At 38.3% G+C, this 13,752-nt stretch overlaps 1 protein-coding gene across 1 annotated transcript in view; it reads right to left on the bottom strand.

Annotated features, from left to right (window-relative positions):
• Window positions 1-1,393: 1,393 nt before the first annotated feature.
• The window catches only part of CDH7 (cadherin 7), a 108,809-nt gene continuing 96,450 nt past the window's right edge, over window positions 1,394-13,752 (bottom strand). Inside the window, exon 11 of the mRNA XM_060614051.3 lies at window positions 1,394-3,185. Within this exon, the coding sequence (XP_060470034.1) occupies window positions 2,692-3,185 (494 nt within the window). The 3' untranslated portion in view covers window positions 1,394-2,691. The remainder of the gene's footprint in view (window positions 3,186-13,752) is intronic.

Raw genomic sequence — 13,752 nt, 5'->3', positions numbered from 1 at the left:
CATCAGCCCAGAGCCCGACGCGGGGCTCGAACTCACGGACCGCGAGATCGTGACCTGGCTGAAGTCGGCCGCTTAACCGACTGCGCCACCCAGGCGCCCCATGGATTTTTTTTTTTAATCAATTATTACAGGGTCTGGTTTTAAAACCCAGCCTCTCAAGTGTTATGGAGATAATCATATATGGCACTGGATTTCGGAAGGGGGAAAAAACCCAAAAAACTAAAATAACAAACTCACCCCTGTTACCGGTAAGCTTAGATAGAAAGCCTCATATAAATTTCATCTAAATTAGGGACACACTCTCAGCCATCTCAAGTATTTTTTTAACAATCCCACTGAATCAAGTTTAGTATCTGTCTTGATGTTGTTGTCCACGCATAAAAGAGCAAGTGGGTATAGGCAAGAATTTCAAATCTTTATTTAAATTTAAGCTTTTCTTTTCCCAATCTGTGATCAGCAAATATGAAAAAAAAAAAATAAAAAGATATGTTTATATATATATATATATATATATATACTTAAAAACAAGACAAAGGTGAATGATGTGATTATTCTTTTCTAAAATACACTCAAACCTCCATTTAGTGATCTGTGCAACAGTTTTGACATCATCATCCAAATGCACTAAACGATTTTGTCTTCCTGCAGACAACAGGGGATTATTACAAAACTGTCTTTTCAGCACCTTGCTGATTTAACGCCTACATAGTTCTTGCACCACACTCTGCTTTTATTGACTTGGGTACGTGTACTATGTATTTTTTTTTTTTATTCGAAAAACTTACATAGGGGACTAAAAGTCATGAACAGAATCTTTTACTGTTATGAGTTTTTCACATACATGTATATTAATACAGCAAGAAGCATATCTATCTAGTCCCACAACAATGTTTACAAACCTGTATTCAAATGAAAGGACTGAGTGCAGATGGTCAGATTGACGGACTTATTTCTTTTGTGATGAGGCTGAAGGCCACCTTCACCTACTTTATTTCTAAGGATGAATCGTGAGTCTACAGAATCCTGGTTTCTCCTCACGTCATCAAAATATGAATATTCTGATTCCAGTGTTTGTCTTTCAGAAAGAAGCACTTTTAAAATGCAATTTCCTCTACAGGGTCCACTATCTGTAGATTGATTAGGAACCCAATAAATTATTCTGAAAGAGAGAAATGAAAGAAAAAAGTCCATTCTTATTTCAATATATGCACATTGAGCTAGTACTATTCTAGGAAAAAGTGATAGGTGGAAATATTATTTTAGTCATAAAACTCGTATTCTAAGAATCCCATCCTAAACACACATGATCACTTGAAATGGTCTCCTCATCTTGGCACCCTCTAAACCAGTATGGACCTTCTACATTGCTTGGTTAGTTCTTGAGGAAGGTGTGTGCGTCAGAATTTAAAGACGGATTTTGAAAATTGTAACATTACATTAAGGTAGTGTTAAAAAAAAAAAACAAACAAAAAAATAAACAGTCTTTTAGTCAATACAGTTACAGCCAAAAAGGTTGGGGAAAACAAATTCTTAAAAGTCTTTGGAGCATAGAGAACTTGTGACCTTGAAAAATAAATCTTGCATCCAAAACAAATCTCAATTCTGAAATCTTTCCAAAATACAAATATTTTTATTCCACTGTTTGGTACATTCTAATGGCTCAGATGAACATCTTGTATGTCCTTGTAGCTGGGATCCTCTCTGAGATGTGAAAAGGGCTCAACTGCTCTATTTTCTTCTCCATATCCATGCTTCATTCCCTTCATTTAGCTCAGCCTGGAGAAAAATCAGCATGTTCTGACGAGCTTAGTTCTATGAGGCAGTCAGATGGACCTGAATTTCGTGGAGATTGGAGCTCCAAAATAAATAGAACACCATGTATGAAATAAAAAAAAAGAAAAGATAGTCTCCTGTATAAATCAGAAGAGATAATAAAAATCAATGAATAGACAGCAACTTTTTTTCATACCTCCACAAGCAGCTCAAAAGGAATGATTTACCTTTTTTTTTTTTTTTTTTCTTATTTGGAACCCTTCGTAATTTATTTGCTAAACAACGGTTTATGTTGCCTGAAACCAAATTTTATCGGTTTGTATTGGAGGACCGGGGAGGATTTTCTAAGAATTTATATACTGCTAAATAAAATATATTTGCTAACCAGCAGCAGTAAACTTGCGCTGGATTCTGTAATCTAGCAAGCGAAAAGCATCACCGCAAATTATACTGGTCCCGAGTTTTGAGTCGCGAGAAGTTCTAGGACATTTCAATGGCACATCGTGTGTCGTTCTTCTCACTGGCAGTACCGTGAAGGTTTGTACAGGGCACGCTTGGGTCACGGACAACACAGGGCACTACTTGCTCATAGAGGTTAGGTGCTTTGCAGGTATCTGAGAGTTGCTATCTATTCACAAACCACTGAGCGTTTCGTTTTATCAAAAAGCCTTCGAATGCTCAGAGTCTGTGGTCAGTGCAGTCCCTTGGGTAAGTCTAATGGAGATACACTTCACCAAGGCCAACGCCCAAACAGTTAAAAATGGAGAAATATGTACAACCGTTCTCTCTAGTAAGTCGAGTTCTTGTTTTCTGTATGTAGTGGGTTGTTTTGTTTTGTCTCGTTGTTTTGCCTTGTTTCGTTTTTGCTTTTGTTTATTTATTTTTTTCTCCAGTACATTTCAGATTAAGGTTCCGGGGCTATGAGTACAAACTCTCGGGGCCGGTGCCGTACATATCTGCGAGTCGTTTAAAGCGAGGCCCCCAGTCACTTAGGTAGTCGTAATTCTGATCGGAGTTCGAGCTGATGGAATCTAAGGAGCTGAGCGATTCAGCCACTGAGCCGTTTCCTTCGAACGCGTACGTCTGCAAGGAGTCATAGGGGGGAGCACAGGGGTCCACGTCAGCTTCTTTCAGCCTCTCCCAAATAAATTCTCGAAAGATGACGTTGTCTGGGATGCTTTTAAAAGTCGGTCGACTCAAGAACTGAATTTCTGGAGTCACATCCCTTCGGGTCTTGGTATCTCTGATGACATTGAGGTTCCTCAGTGCGGCCATGTCAAAAGCTTCTGTGTCTTCCTCTCCCCCACCTTCATCGTCGTATCTCACAATATTTTCTCGGATATCTCTCTCCTCATCGAAAATGAGAGGCTCTTTTTTCCGTCTTCTCATGGTGACGATGAGGAGGATCAACACTAAAACGAGACAGGAAAGGAGCAGGTTTCAGTAAATGGCCAACTGCCCCTTCATCATGGTGAAATCAGGCCTATGATCCCGACTTACAGATTTTCTGCTCTTCAAAGCGAAATGAGTTGGCCACCTACGTGCATGGGAATTCACAGCGGCAGACGTGCTAAAATTGCTAAAATGCGTTTAAAATAAGGACACTTTTAGACATCAAGAAACCCTTTTCCACACCTGTTCGGAATTGATGTCTCCCGCTTTAAGGCAACCTGCAAAATATTTGATAGAGCAAATTGAAGGGCCAGTTCAGGAGAACTATAATGATTTCAAAGCTATGCAACACAAAGTGATTTTCTTTTGAACTCCTTAATTGCTGGAAAGGCAAAATGACTTTCATAAATGTTTTAGGTCTAATTTAACAATGGCAATTTCAGAAGGAAATGGATTTTAGCATTTGGTCAGGTTCTTTGAAGAAATGCCTAGTACTTGTCTAAGAAATTCCGCTGTTAAAGAAAATCCAGTATGTCAGACCATATATGAAGATTAAAAAAGCTTTTCTCTAGTAAACTGAGTCTCACTTTCAGGATGAAATACTGAACTTGGTCTTTATGCGTTAGACCTGGAAAGAGATTATAGCTTGTGAGATTTTCAGCTTAGCCAAAAAGAGATTTATCAGAATAAGTAATAAAGCACATGGTTATACTGGAAAGCAAAGGACAACAGATACACTGGCTGTTACTGGTTTTAAACCACCTGAATATACTCCTTGTATTTTCAATAAGTACATGCTACTAAGAAAGATTCTGCTCTGCTCAGGCTATGAGTGACAGAATGCTAGCTGGATTGGGAACATATCAGATTTCCTCGGTACTTGATTTAGTTAGAGTGAAAAAAAAAAAGTATTCTTGAATTTTGGAGTTCAAAATATATAAATTAAAGAATTAAATTACCTTTCTATTACATCAGCCAATTTTTTTTTCTTGAAGATCTAAAAGGCCCAAAGTAACCATTACTCTCAGCCTATTTAAAAAAAGACATTTGAAATATTTATATTTACAATATCTTAAGAGGTCTTAGTTTGGCATTAAGAATACATTTGAAAATAAAAAAGAATAAATAAAACCAAGGAGGACATCACTGTAATTCAGAGTGATTAAAAGCAATGACTAGGTGAGACCTAGTCCATCCTGTCTCAATCTGCTTTAACAAAGTTCTAAGCACTTACTTTTAAATAAGTCCTTTTCTGTTGTAATGTGGTGGCGTGGGCCTTGAATAAAAGCCCAGCCTTTTCACATATTAGTTAGCTGGGTGATCTTGGGCCAGTACTCAAATTTACTGAGTCTAGCCACATGTGATAATTATAGGCAAATGGTCCCAGGGTAGAGACTGGGAGGGGGTGGGGGTAGGAGGCAGGGGAGGGAATGTAAATAGAGTTAGTAGAATGCCAGGTACTTGTTTGTGTGCAAAAGTGAAGTTTTCATTGTTATCTTCTGGTCAACTAAGAACATCAACTCAAAATTTCTCCTCTGACCGAGGAGAAATAATGAAGTTAGGTACAAAGTAGAAGGTGCAGCAAATCTATGGCAAGGCACGTGCACTAAAGATTAAATGAGAGACAGAAAAGGCAGTAGAGCAAAAAAGGAAGGTCTACAAACAAGGTCTACCGTTTGACCCTCAGAATAGCTCTCTGGGGCATGTTATGTTCTTGTTTGACAGCTGTCTTAGGCATCTGAAACAACCTGCCTGTGGTCATGAAATAAATGCAATAGGTAGGAATGATGTGTTCTCTAGTTCCATCGGCCTCAAAGCTGGTGCACTTTCTAGAACACTAGGAGCTTAGTACTTCCATAGACGGTAATTCAGACACAAGCCAAGAGCTCAAGTGACCATTTGCTAGTTCCGAGAAAGGCACACCACTACCTTTTAACACATACGAGTAAATAACTTTAGATTTCTGTATAAATTTAGCTTCTGAAACTTTTTTACATAGTTCCCATACACCCAAATATAGGTAATTGAAACAGAAAGAAAGAGGGGCCATATCATATCACTGGAGAAGTCAGATTAAGACAGAGAATAGAAAGTGAGTATCCGAGAGAGCCATGATTGGGGGACAGGTGAAGGGAGGGACAGGAGAAATCTCTAAGACATGTCGGAAGGAGACAGGCAGAGCAAATATCCAACCGAATGCAGAGGATGGAAGAAATGGATGGGCATAAGAGTGAATGGGGCTATGAAGAGGGTAAGAATTAGGTGATAATTAGATGCACTTTTAATTTAAATCAGTATTTAGGCAAAATATTTCAAAATTCTCAATTCTCTTCATATAATGAACTTTGTCATTTATATATATGGTATATGATATATAATGTTTTATGTTATATACATATGTTATATAGATTTATATGTTATATATAAATAACATAAAGCCACCATTTCTTATATTCTGCTGTAAATGTATTTTTTTTAAGTTTATTTGAGAGAGAAAGAGAGAGAGAAAACAGGCAAGCGGGAGTGGGGGAGGGATAGAGAAAGAGAAACCCAAGCAGGCTCTGTACTGTCAGCACTGAATCTAATGTGGGGCTCGAACTCACGTACTATGAGATCATGACCTGAGCTAAAGTCAGACGCCCAATCGACTGAGCCACCAGGCACCCCTGTAAATGTTGTTTTGTTTTTTCTGCTGATAAACTTACTTTTGGATGCTCAAGTGTAGTGTTCAGTAAAAGTGAAACATGACAGAACCCACAGAATCTGTCAGCTCGTAGGTTCAGTACCTGTTAAGGATATTAGTATCTTACAGAGTTTATTTCATTTCTCAGTCTTGCCTCAAGCTGGGAAAAAAAAATGAAGTGTTTTAGAAGGTTAGAGAATTTAACATTTCAATGACTTAGGAGAATATTAATTTCTAACTACATGAGCACATATAAAAAATAAAATTTAACCTTTACGTAGAACAAGTATTAACTGCTCTTCAGGGTCTATGGAGATAATCCCTGCATTAACAAGAATATTTTCTGCTTAAGTAAGCACAAGATTATATAGTTTAGGAGGTTTTCCTCATCTGTCTTTTCTGTCATATGAAGGATACTTCTGAGTGCAGGCATAAAGAAAGACTTAGTCTAGACACGTGGAAGTTATAATGGGTCTGTGGCTCATGAATTTATATATGTTTAACCAATGTGCATTAACCATTTCTTGTAGGCATTAGGTAGGATGATATAATGTTGAGCACAGAAGTAGACACAATAAGTTTTCTCAAGGAACTTATAATTGAATGGGAAGGCAGATATCCATCAAATAATGAGACGACTAAATGTCAATGTAGAACTGGGATCAGGATTGCAAAAGAGGGAAACATGATCTTTCCAAGATCCACAGAAGAAACAGACCCATGCAAGGCAGATTTAAGTGAGGGTCACTGAAGGCTGGGGTTGGGGTGACGGTGGAGGGGTGATATGGAAGGTTACTCTTGGTACAAGCGAGCAGTCAGCAAAGGTCGGAAGTCAACAAAGCTGTGGAGCAAAGAAAGGTGGAGATGACCAATGCGGTCTGAGGCTGGTATGGTATGATCACATTAGTTTTTCAAAAACAATATAATTCAGATTGGACTGAGGATAGGAAGAAGGGCAGCGTAGATGTTAGCAAAGCAATTACAGTGCTGTTGCAGCAGCAAAAGCAGACTGTTAACTAAAATTTCTGGTTTTAGAATTCAGTTTTATAACATTCAACATTTCTGAGTATCCCGGTACGTCGGCTGGGGTGCTGGGTTTTGGCAAAATCCTGATAAGGGAGGATCCCTGCATCCACGCAGCTCCCAACTTGGTAGCTGTATCTTTACAAAGAGAAATACAGTATAAATCATAATGCAGTTCACTGTGAGAAAGTGCAGACACCCACCAGTGCAAAGAAGCATACCTACGAGAACAGCACCGTCCTCCCACATTGAAAGAAAGAAAAGGGAAGATGGACAAAAATACAGAAGTGTAAAATACACAGCATCCTATAAACTAGCGGGCTCCTATAGTCTCAACGTCACCGTGGTCTGTGCCAGATATTCATTTTCACTTAATCATCTTGGCAGCATTTCAGTGGAACCAGCCACGCTTCCTAGAGGTCAACCGTAGCATTACTGGCCCCTGTGATTAAGAGGCCCCCTCTCTACTACACTTGCATCATCAAGTGTCTTGTTTTCTGAAAGACGGCAGACGCTTGAAAAGTCATCCAGATTAGCTCTTGAAACGCTTACAGGGTATTCTCAGCTACTGAGTTCAACACCTAGTGGTCATCCCCGAATCCCCTGCACGGGATGTTCTAAGCTTGCAAACACCAGAATTCTCAACATCCAGTGTTGGTCCCCAGGACCTGGCAGAACGCTGCTGATGTGGTACAAGTTCTACCACAGCTTGATAAGCCTACTTATATTAAAGGAAAACCATTTCCCTGAATGTATTTAGTTATTTTTTAGCATATTTCAAATTTTGAGCCAAGATCATTTTAAAGCACCCAGTCGTGCAAACTACCATCAAATCAGTTCTTTTCCATCTGAGACCTCGATGAAAGGTTCTTTTTGTACATCAAAGTGGAAGTCTTTGTACTGTTCGGCATCACTTTGTAAAGTTTAACCTGTTGTTTAGAGACTATCACCGAAGGTTAAAACCTAAATTACTTTTAATTCCTTTTTTTTTCCACTGGGCAATTGATTTTCTACAACTGTAATCCCTATACCGTCAGTGAGTTTATTCCCCACAGTTGTATTTTAAGCACAAAAAGCAATATCTGATAGTAAATATGCACTCAATAAGTCTAGTTAAATTAATAAAGTAGGGGTTGGAGAGAGATGCAAATGGATCTCGGCATTATGAAGTTCAGTATTTTGTATACAAATAACTATTATGCAATAGATTATACAGCAAAGTAACATATGCTAGGTAAATACGTATGGAAAGGTGTACTTTGCCCACGATGTTCAGAGAAGTCTCACAAAAGAGAAAACATGATTTAAGACTTGAAGGATAAACCACCATCACTTAGAAACACTACTTTCTCTACGGATCTCTCTGAATCATCAGAATTTCTTATTAGTCAATAAAATTGTCTAAATCCTCACTTGCTAACACAGCAGCCACTAGCTGCCTGTGTGTGGTTTTGAGCATTTGAAGTTTGGCTGTTCCTGTCTGAAACACGAATTGAGATGTGCTTTCGTGTAAAATGCACATGTGACACTCAAGACATTGTTAAAGTGAAAAAAAAAACATATTTTGGTAACACGTTAAAATTATACTAGTTTGTTAATAGCTCATTCAATTTGTTGTTAGCATTTATTTCAGGTGTTTCTTGTTATTTTTACTAATGAGGCTACTCCCTGAAAGTTTAAATTGACGTAGTTCACACTTGTGAACCATAACCTACGTCTTCGGACAAAATAAAGATTCAAAAATACTAGAAAAATCTTAATTGCGTACGATCTTGACGTACGCTACTCTAAAATTTTATGGCCAAATGATGCATTGAACAGCAAAACAGCTCTTGCACTACAATTATTACTGTGTCTATTAGGTGTAACTGAAAAGTGACCTACTTTAAATGGAAAATCTGCTAGTATAATCTATATCCACATTCACTAATTTGTAAATGCTTATTCTATCCATGTGGGAGTAGAACTTAGCCCTTCGATAACTACTTTTTAACTCTTCACTGTCTTTTGATTCTCTTGATTTGCACCACTATTACTGAAAATCTGTTACATGTTCTCTATTTGGCACTAATTACGTTTCATGAATTTTCATTTAATTTGGTGGCTTCAGATCAGAAACAACCATGACAGAGAAACATCTTAGTTCTTTTCAGCATCACTTCCAAGTTCCCACCACTTTTTCCATGCCTGGAACTCCCCCAGAGCTCCATACTCCCACCACAAAAAAATAGGTCATTAAGTGACAGTTTGCTAAGCAATGATTTATCTTCAATGGCACTCAATTTTATTGACTTCTTTTTTTTTTTTATAAAAGCAGCCTATTTCATATTTCCACATTCTTATATCCTAATTGCTCTGAAACCAGAGAAATCTGAATTTTTCTGTTATCTCCAAGACTAAGGTTACCAATGACCTTGACGGTTGCCCAATCCAGTGGGCACTAGTGAGCTCTATGTTTACATGGCATATCTATCATATTTGAAGTAGAACTTCAATGCAGAAACATGATATGGGTGAGTTTTTTGTTTTAATACAATGTTACAGAAATTCTTATAGTTAAAAAAAATCTTTTTTACTCTCTCCTCTCAAATCATGGTTTGTTGGTAGCTGATCTTCTCTAGGGTAATACTTATGGTAAATCTTCCTCAAATTCTGTACTTGGCTTCTTCCCTTTTCATCCAATACTCTTTCTACATGAGCTCAGTGAAACCCAAGAATTCGACTACTTTCTATATATGGCGATTGGTGAGTTCTCTGACATATAAACCTCCCATCTGTCTCTCTAAATGAATCAGATCATATTCATAAATGACCGCTTGTGATTTTTATGAATGAAAATGTATGGGTTGCTTGGACTATGGTAAATACTTCTTATACGGCAATTATAATGTTTTAATGTTACCATCACTTAGCTTACACCTTTCTGTACAAATGTCTCTCTTCAGGTTTAAACCCGTTTACTTTAATCTGTTTCATATTTTGTGCTCTTTTCTCAGAAAGATCCCCGGACCCCAAACTAGAAACTTCCAGGTCACCTTTGCCTTGAATTTCACTTCCTCCCTGTATTTACCTCTTGCTCATTCCACCACTGTAATGAACCAATTATTATATAGTGTAACTCCTGGAATGTACCTCAAATCCTGTCCCTAAATCCACATTTACACTGAATCCCTGCCCCTATTGACTGAATATGTGGGCTTATATAAAATATTTTACTTAGCCCTGCCTCAGTTTCCTCCTCTCCAAAATGGAGATAATAGAATCAACTCATAAAAATTATCTTATAGTAACTTTACAAAGATTACGTTTATAAAGTCTTAAAAATATATACAGTAAGCACAATAATAGGTGATATGTGTTAAACTACTATAACAAAGTCTTATGCAACATAACGCCTATATCTCTGGGTCTTGCTAAAATTTGAGTCCTATAACTTGCACACTAAAAGCAAAAGCAAATTTTACTTGTACTCATGTGATTTTGCTAACTCCCTATTTATTTAGTTATTTGCTATCTATACTATTCTATTTATTGGATGGTAAAATAGAGACACCAGAACGATTCTCGAGAAGCTTAACATAAGCGGCAAAGACAGGAAAGTGAACAGGACGTGTTAAATACTATTCACAAATTCATCCCTAAAGGCATTTCCTTCTACCTTTGCTCTATTAGGCCCTGGGAATACACTGGATTAAAAGAAAGGTTAAGATCAGTACTCTCAAGGTGTTCTTAAATTTGAGCAAAGCAAATAAACAGATGTACCAATTGTGATAACTGATCTAAAAGAAACACACAGGTTTCATGACAAGGAATTGCAGGCGTTTTGTATAGCTTGCCCGGGGCACCCCCTGCTCCGGCTTCAACTCTCGGGTCATGGTGCCCCAATCATGGCACGCCCAGGGACCCCCGCCAGCTCACATCTGCTCTAGCTTCAGCCATCCCACTAAGGCAGCCCCGACATGACGTGACCAAGGATCCCATTTCCCAGAAAATCAAAAACTAAAGGAGTTCACCACCAGTAAAACAGACTTCCAAAGAAAGTTAAAATGTCTTCCTTACGGCATGCCTAGGTGGCTCAGTCAGTTAAGCATCCAATTCTTGATTTTGGCTCAGGTCACGCTCTCACGGTTTGTGGGACTGAGCCCCGTATTGGGCTGCTGACAGTGTGGAGCCTGCTTGGGATTCTCTCTCTCCTACTCTCTCTGCTGCTCCCTCACTCACACTCTCTTTCTCAAAATACGCATTAAAAGAAAGGAATTAAAAACAAATTTAAGTGGAAAAGGCCATAACTAAATATTAGAAAATATATGAAAGAAAAAAATCTCACCAACGAAGGCAAATAATACAGGTAGTGAATCAGCCACTTAAAAATCTAATATGAAAATTAAAAAAAACAAAAGGATGTAAAATATGTTATCACCAACATAAAATGTGTGTGTGTTGGGGGGAGTACAAATGTACTTTTATTTTTATTAATATTTTTTAAAGTTTATTTGAAAGAGCGAGAGAGTGCATGAGCAGGGGAGGGGAAGAGAAAGAGGGAGAGAGAGAGAGAATCCCAAGGTTCCACACTGTCAGCACAAAGCCCAGTGAGGGACTCCATCCCACCAATCATGAGATCATGACCTGAGCTGAAATCAAGAGTTGGATGCTTCCCTGAGCCACCCAGGGCCCTCAAATGTCATACTTCTGGAATGCATTGGAAATTAAGCAACTATCAGCTTAAAATAGACTGCTATAACACTGGTGTATGTGAAACACATGGTAACCAAAACCAAACCTATAAAAGAACCTAATAAAACAAAAAACTACAACAGGGGTGCCTGGATGGCTCAGGCAGTTGAGCGTCCAACTTTGGCTCAGGTCACGATCTCGTGGTTCGTGAGTTCGAGCCCCATGTTGGGCTTCCTGCTGTCAGCGCAAGCCCACTTAGTGCCTCTGTCCCCATCTCTCTCTGCCCCTCACTTGTTCATGTTCTCTCTCTCAAAATAACTAAACATTAAAAAAAAAAGATTCTCTTTATCCCTCTCTGCCCCTCTCCCCACTCTCTCAAATAAATACATAGATAAAAAATAAAATAAAAATGGGTAGAAAACTTGAATAATTTTCTCAAATGACCTACAGATAGCCAGCAGGCACACTAAAAGATGCTTAACATCACTAATCACCAGGAAAATGACATTCAAAACCATAATAAGATGACCTCACACCTGTCAGATTGGCAACTGTCAAAAAAAACAAAAAATTGTTGGTAAGGATGTAGAGAAAAACAAACAAACTTTATACACTGCGAGTGGGAGTGCAAACTGGTGCGGCCATTACGGAAAACAGTCTGGAGGTTCCTCAAAAAGTTAAAACCACCGGAAGATGGAGCAAATCCACTTCTGGGTCTTCATCCGAAGGAAATGAAAACACCAATTCAAAGAGACACATGTCTTGAGGAACCTCCACATTGGAAGTGTTCTCTCGCACAGGAAAAAAAATACACACACACACACACACACACACACACACACACAATGGAATGTTCAGCCATAAAAAGAATTACATCCTAAATGGAAACAGACTCGGTGGGAACAAAATGTTGGTTATGAGTGGGAAGTGACTGGGAGGTGGACAAAATAGGTGAATGAGACTAAGTGGTACAAATAACCCTTCAGTTAGAAATTAAGGCGTGGAAATGTACAGGGGATGCAGTCAATAATTTTGTAACAACTCTACGGTGATATACAGTAACTACGTTTATCATGGGGTTCACTTCAAAGAAACGTATCAAATCACTATAATGTACACTTTAATAGGCCACTGTAGGTCAAGTATACTTCAATTAAAAAAAAAAAAAAAGAATCTGGTTGTGAATGGCTCTTAATTTAATCGGTAGGTGAGGACAGTCCCCCTGAGAAGGTAACACGGAGTCTGGACATAAAGGGGCGTGTGAGCCCAGCAGGCGAAGGGATTCAGGAAGAATTTCTCAGTAACAGGGTGCCATGTTTGAAACGGATGGAAAGGCAGCTGTGCATCTCTTCCTACAGGCTGAGTGAAGGCTTAGCCTGATACCTTCAAGAGGCAAGCAGGTGTCAGAACATGTCTTGCTTTGTGGGCCATGAGAACCATTTGGGTTTTATGTAGGTACATTTGATGCTTCTGAAATGTTTCAGGCAAAGAAATAATTTATGTTTAAAAAAGTGAAATGATAGGAAAAATACAGGGGTACTAGTGCAGTCTGGTGATCAAAGGCGGATGTCATTGCAAGTGACATCTAAGCTAAGATCTAAGGGATGAGAAAATTCAACTTGTCATTTTGTCTGGATCTATGTGCTGTAGAATAAGAGATATATGCAGATGCTCAGTAATAGGCGGCTAGAATTTGAACTTGTACTTATGAACCCACTCTATTATTTATAGTCACAAAGAATAAATGAAGATTTATATGTGATAAAATCCCAGCATGTGATTGAGGTAAATTAGCTATCAACTATAGCATTTTTAACTAAAATTTGAACTGAATTTTAACAACAAATGCAGTATCCTTGAAATGTCTGCTGCAATATTTTCTCTGTCTTTAGACAGATTTGGAAAATCATATATTCGGATTTATTTTTTCTTGAGCCCTTATAGATCTTGGGATTACTACACTGAAAATAGAATTTAAATATTTTAAATGTGTGCCATATCCACTTTATAGAAAAAAATAGGCTGGATTTGGGGAAAAAATGCCTTAAAATCATATCATCTTTTTAATTTTTTTTTTAACGTTTATTTATTTTTGAGACAGAGAGAGACAGAGCATGAACGGGGGAGGGTCAGAGAGAGGGAGACACAGAATCTGAAACAGGCTCCAGGCTCTTAGCTGTCAGCACAGAGCCTGACGTGGGGCTCGA

The sequence above is a fragment of the Panthera onca genome, chromosome D3 (genome assembly GCF_046562875.1).
Source record: "Panthera onca isolate mPanOnc1 chromosome D3, mPanOnc1 haplotype 2, whole genome shotgun sequence".
NCBI lineage: Eukaryota > Metazoa > Chordata > Mammalia > Carnivora > Felidae > Panthera > Panthera onca.
Note: the sequence above shows the minus strand (reverse complement) of the source record. Positions and strands in the feature narration are given on the sequence as shown.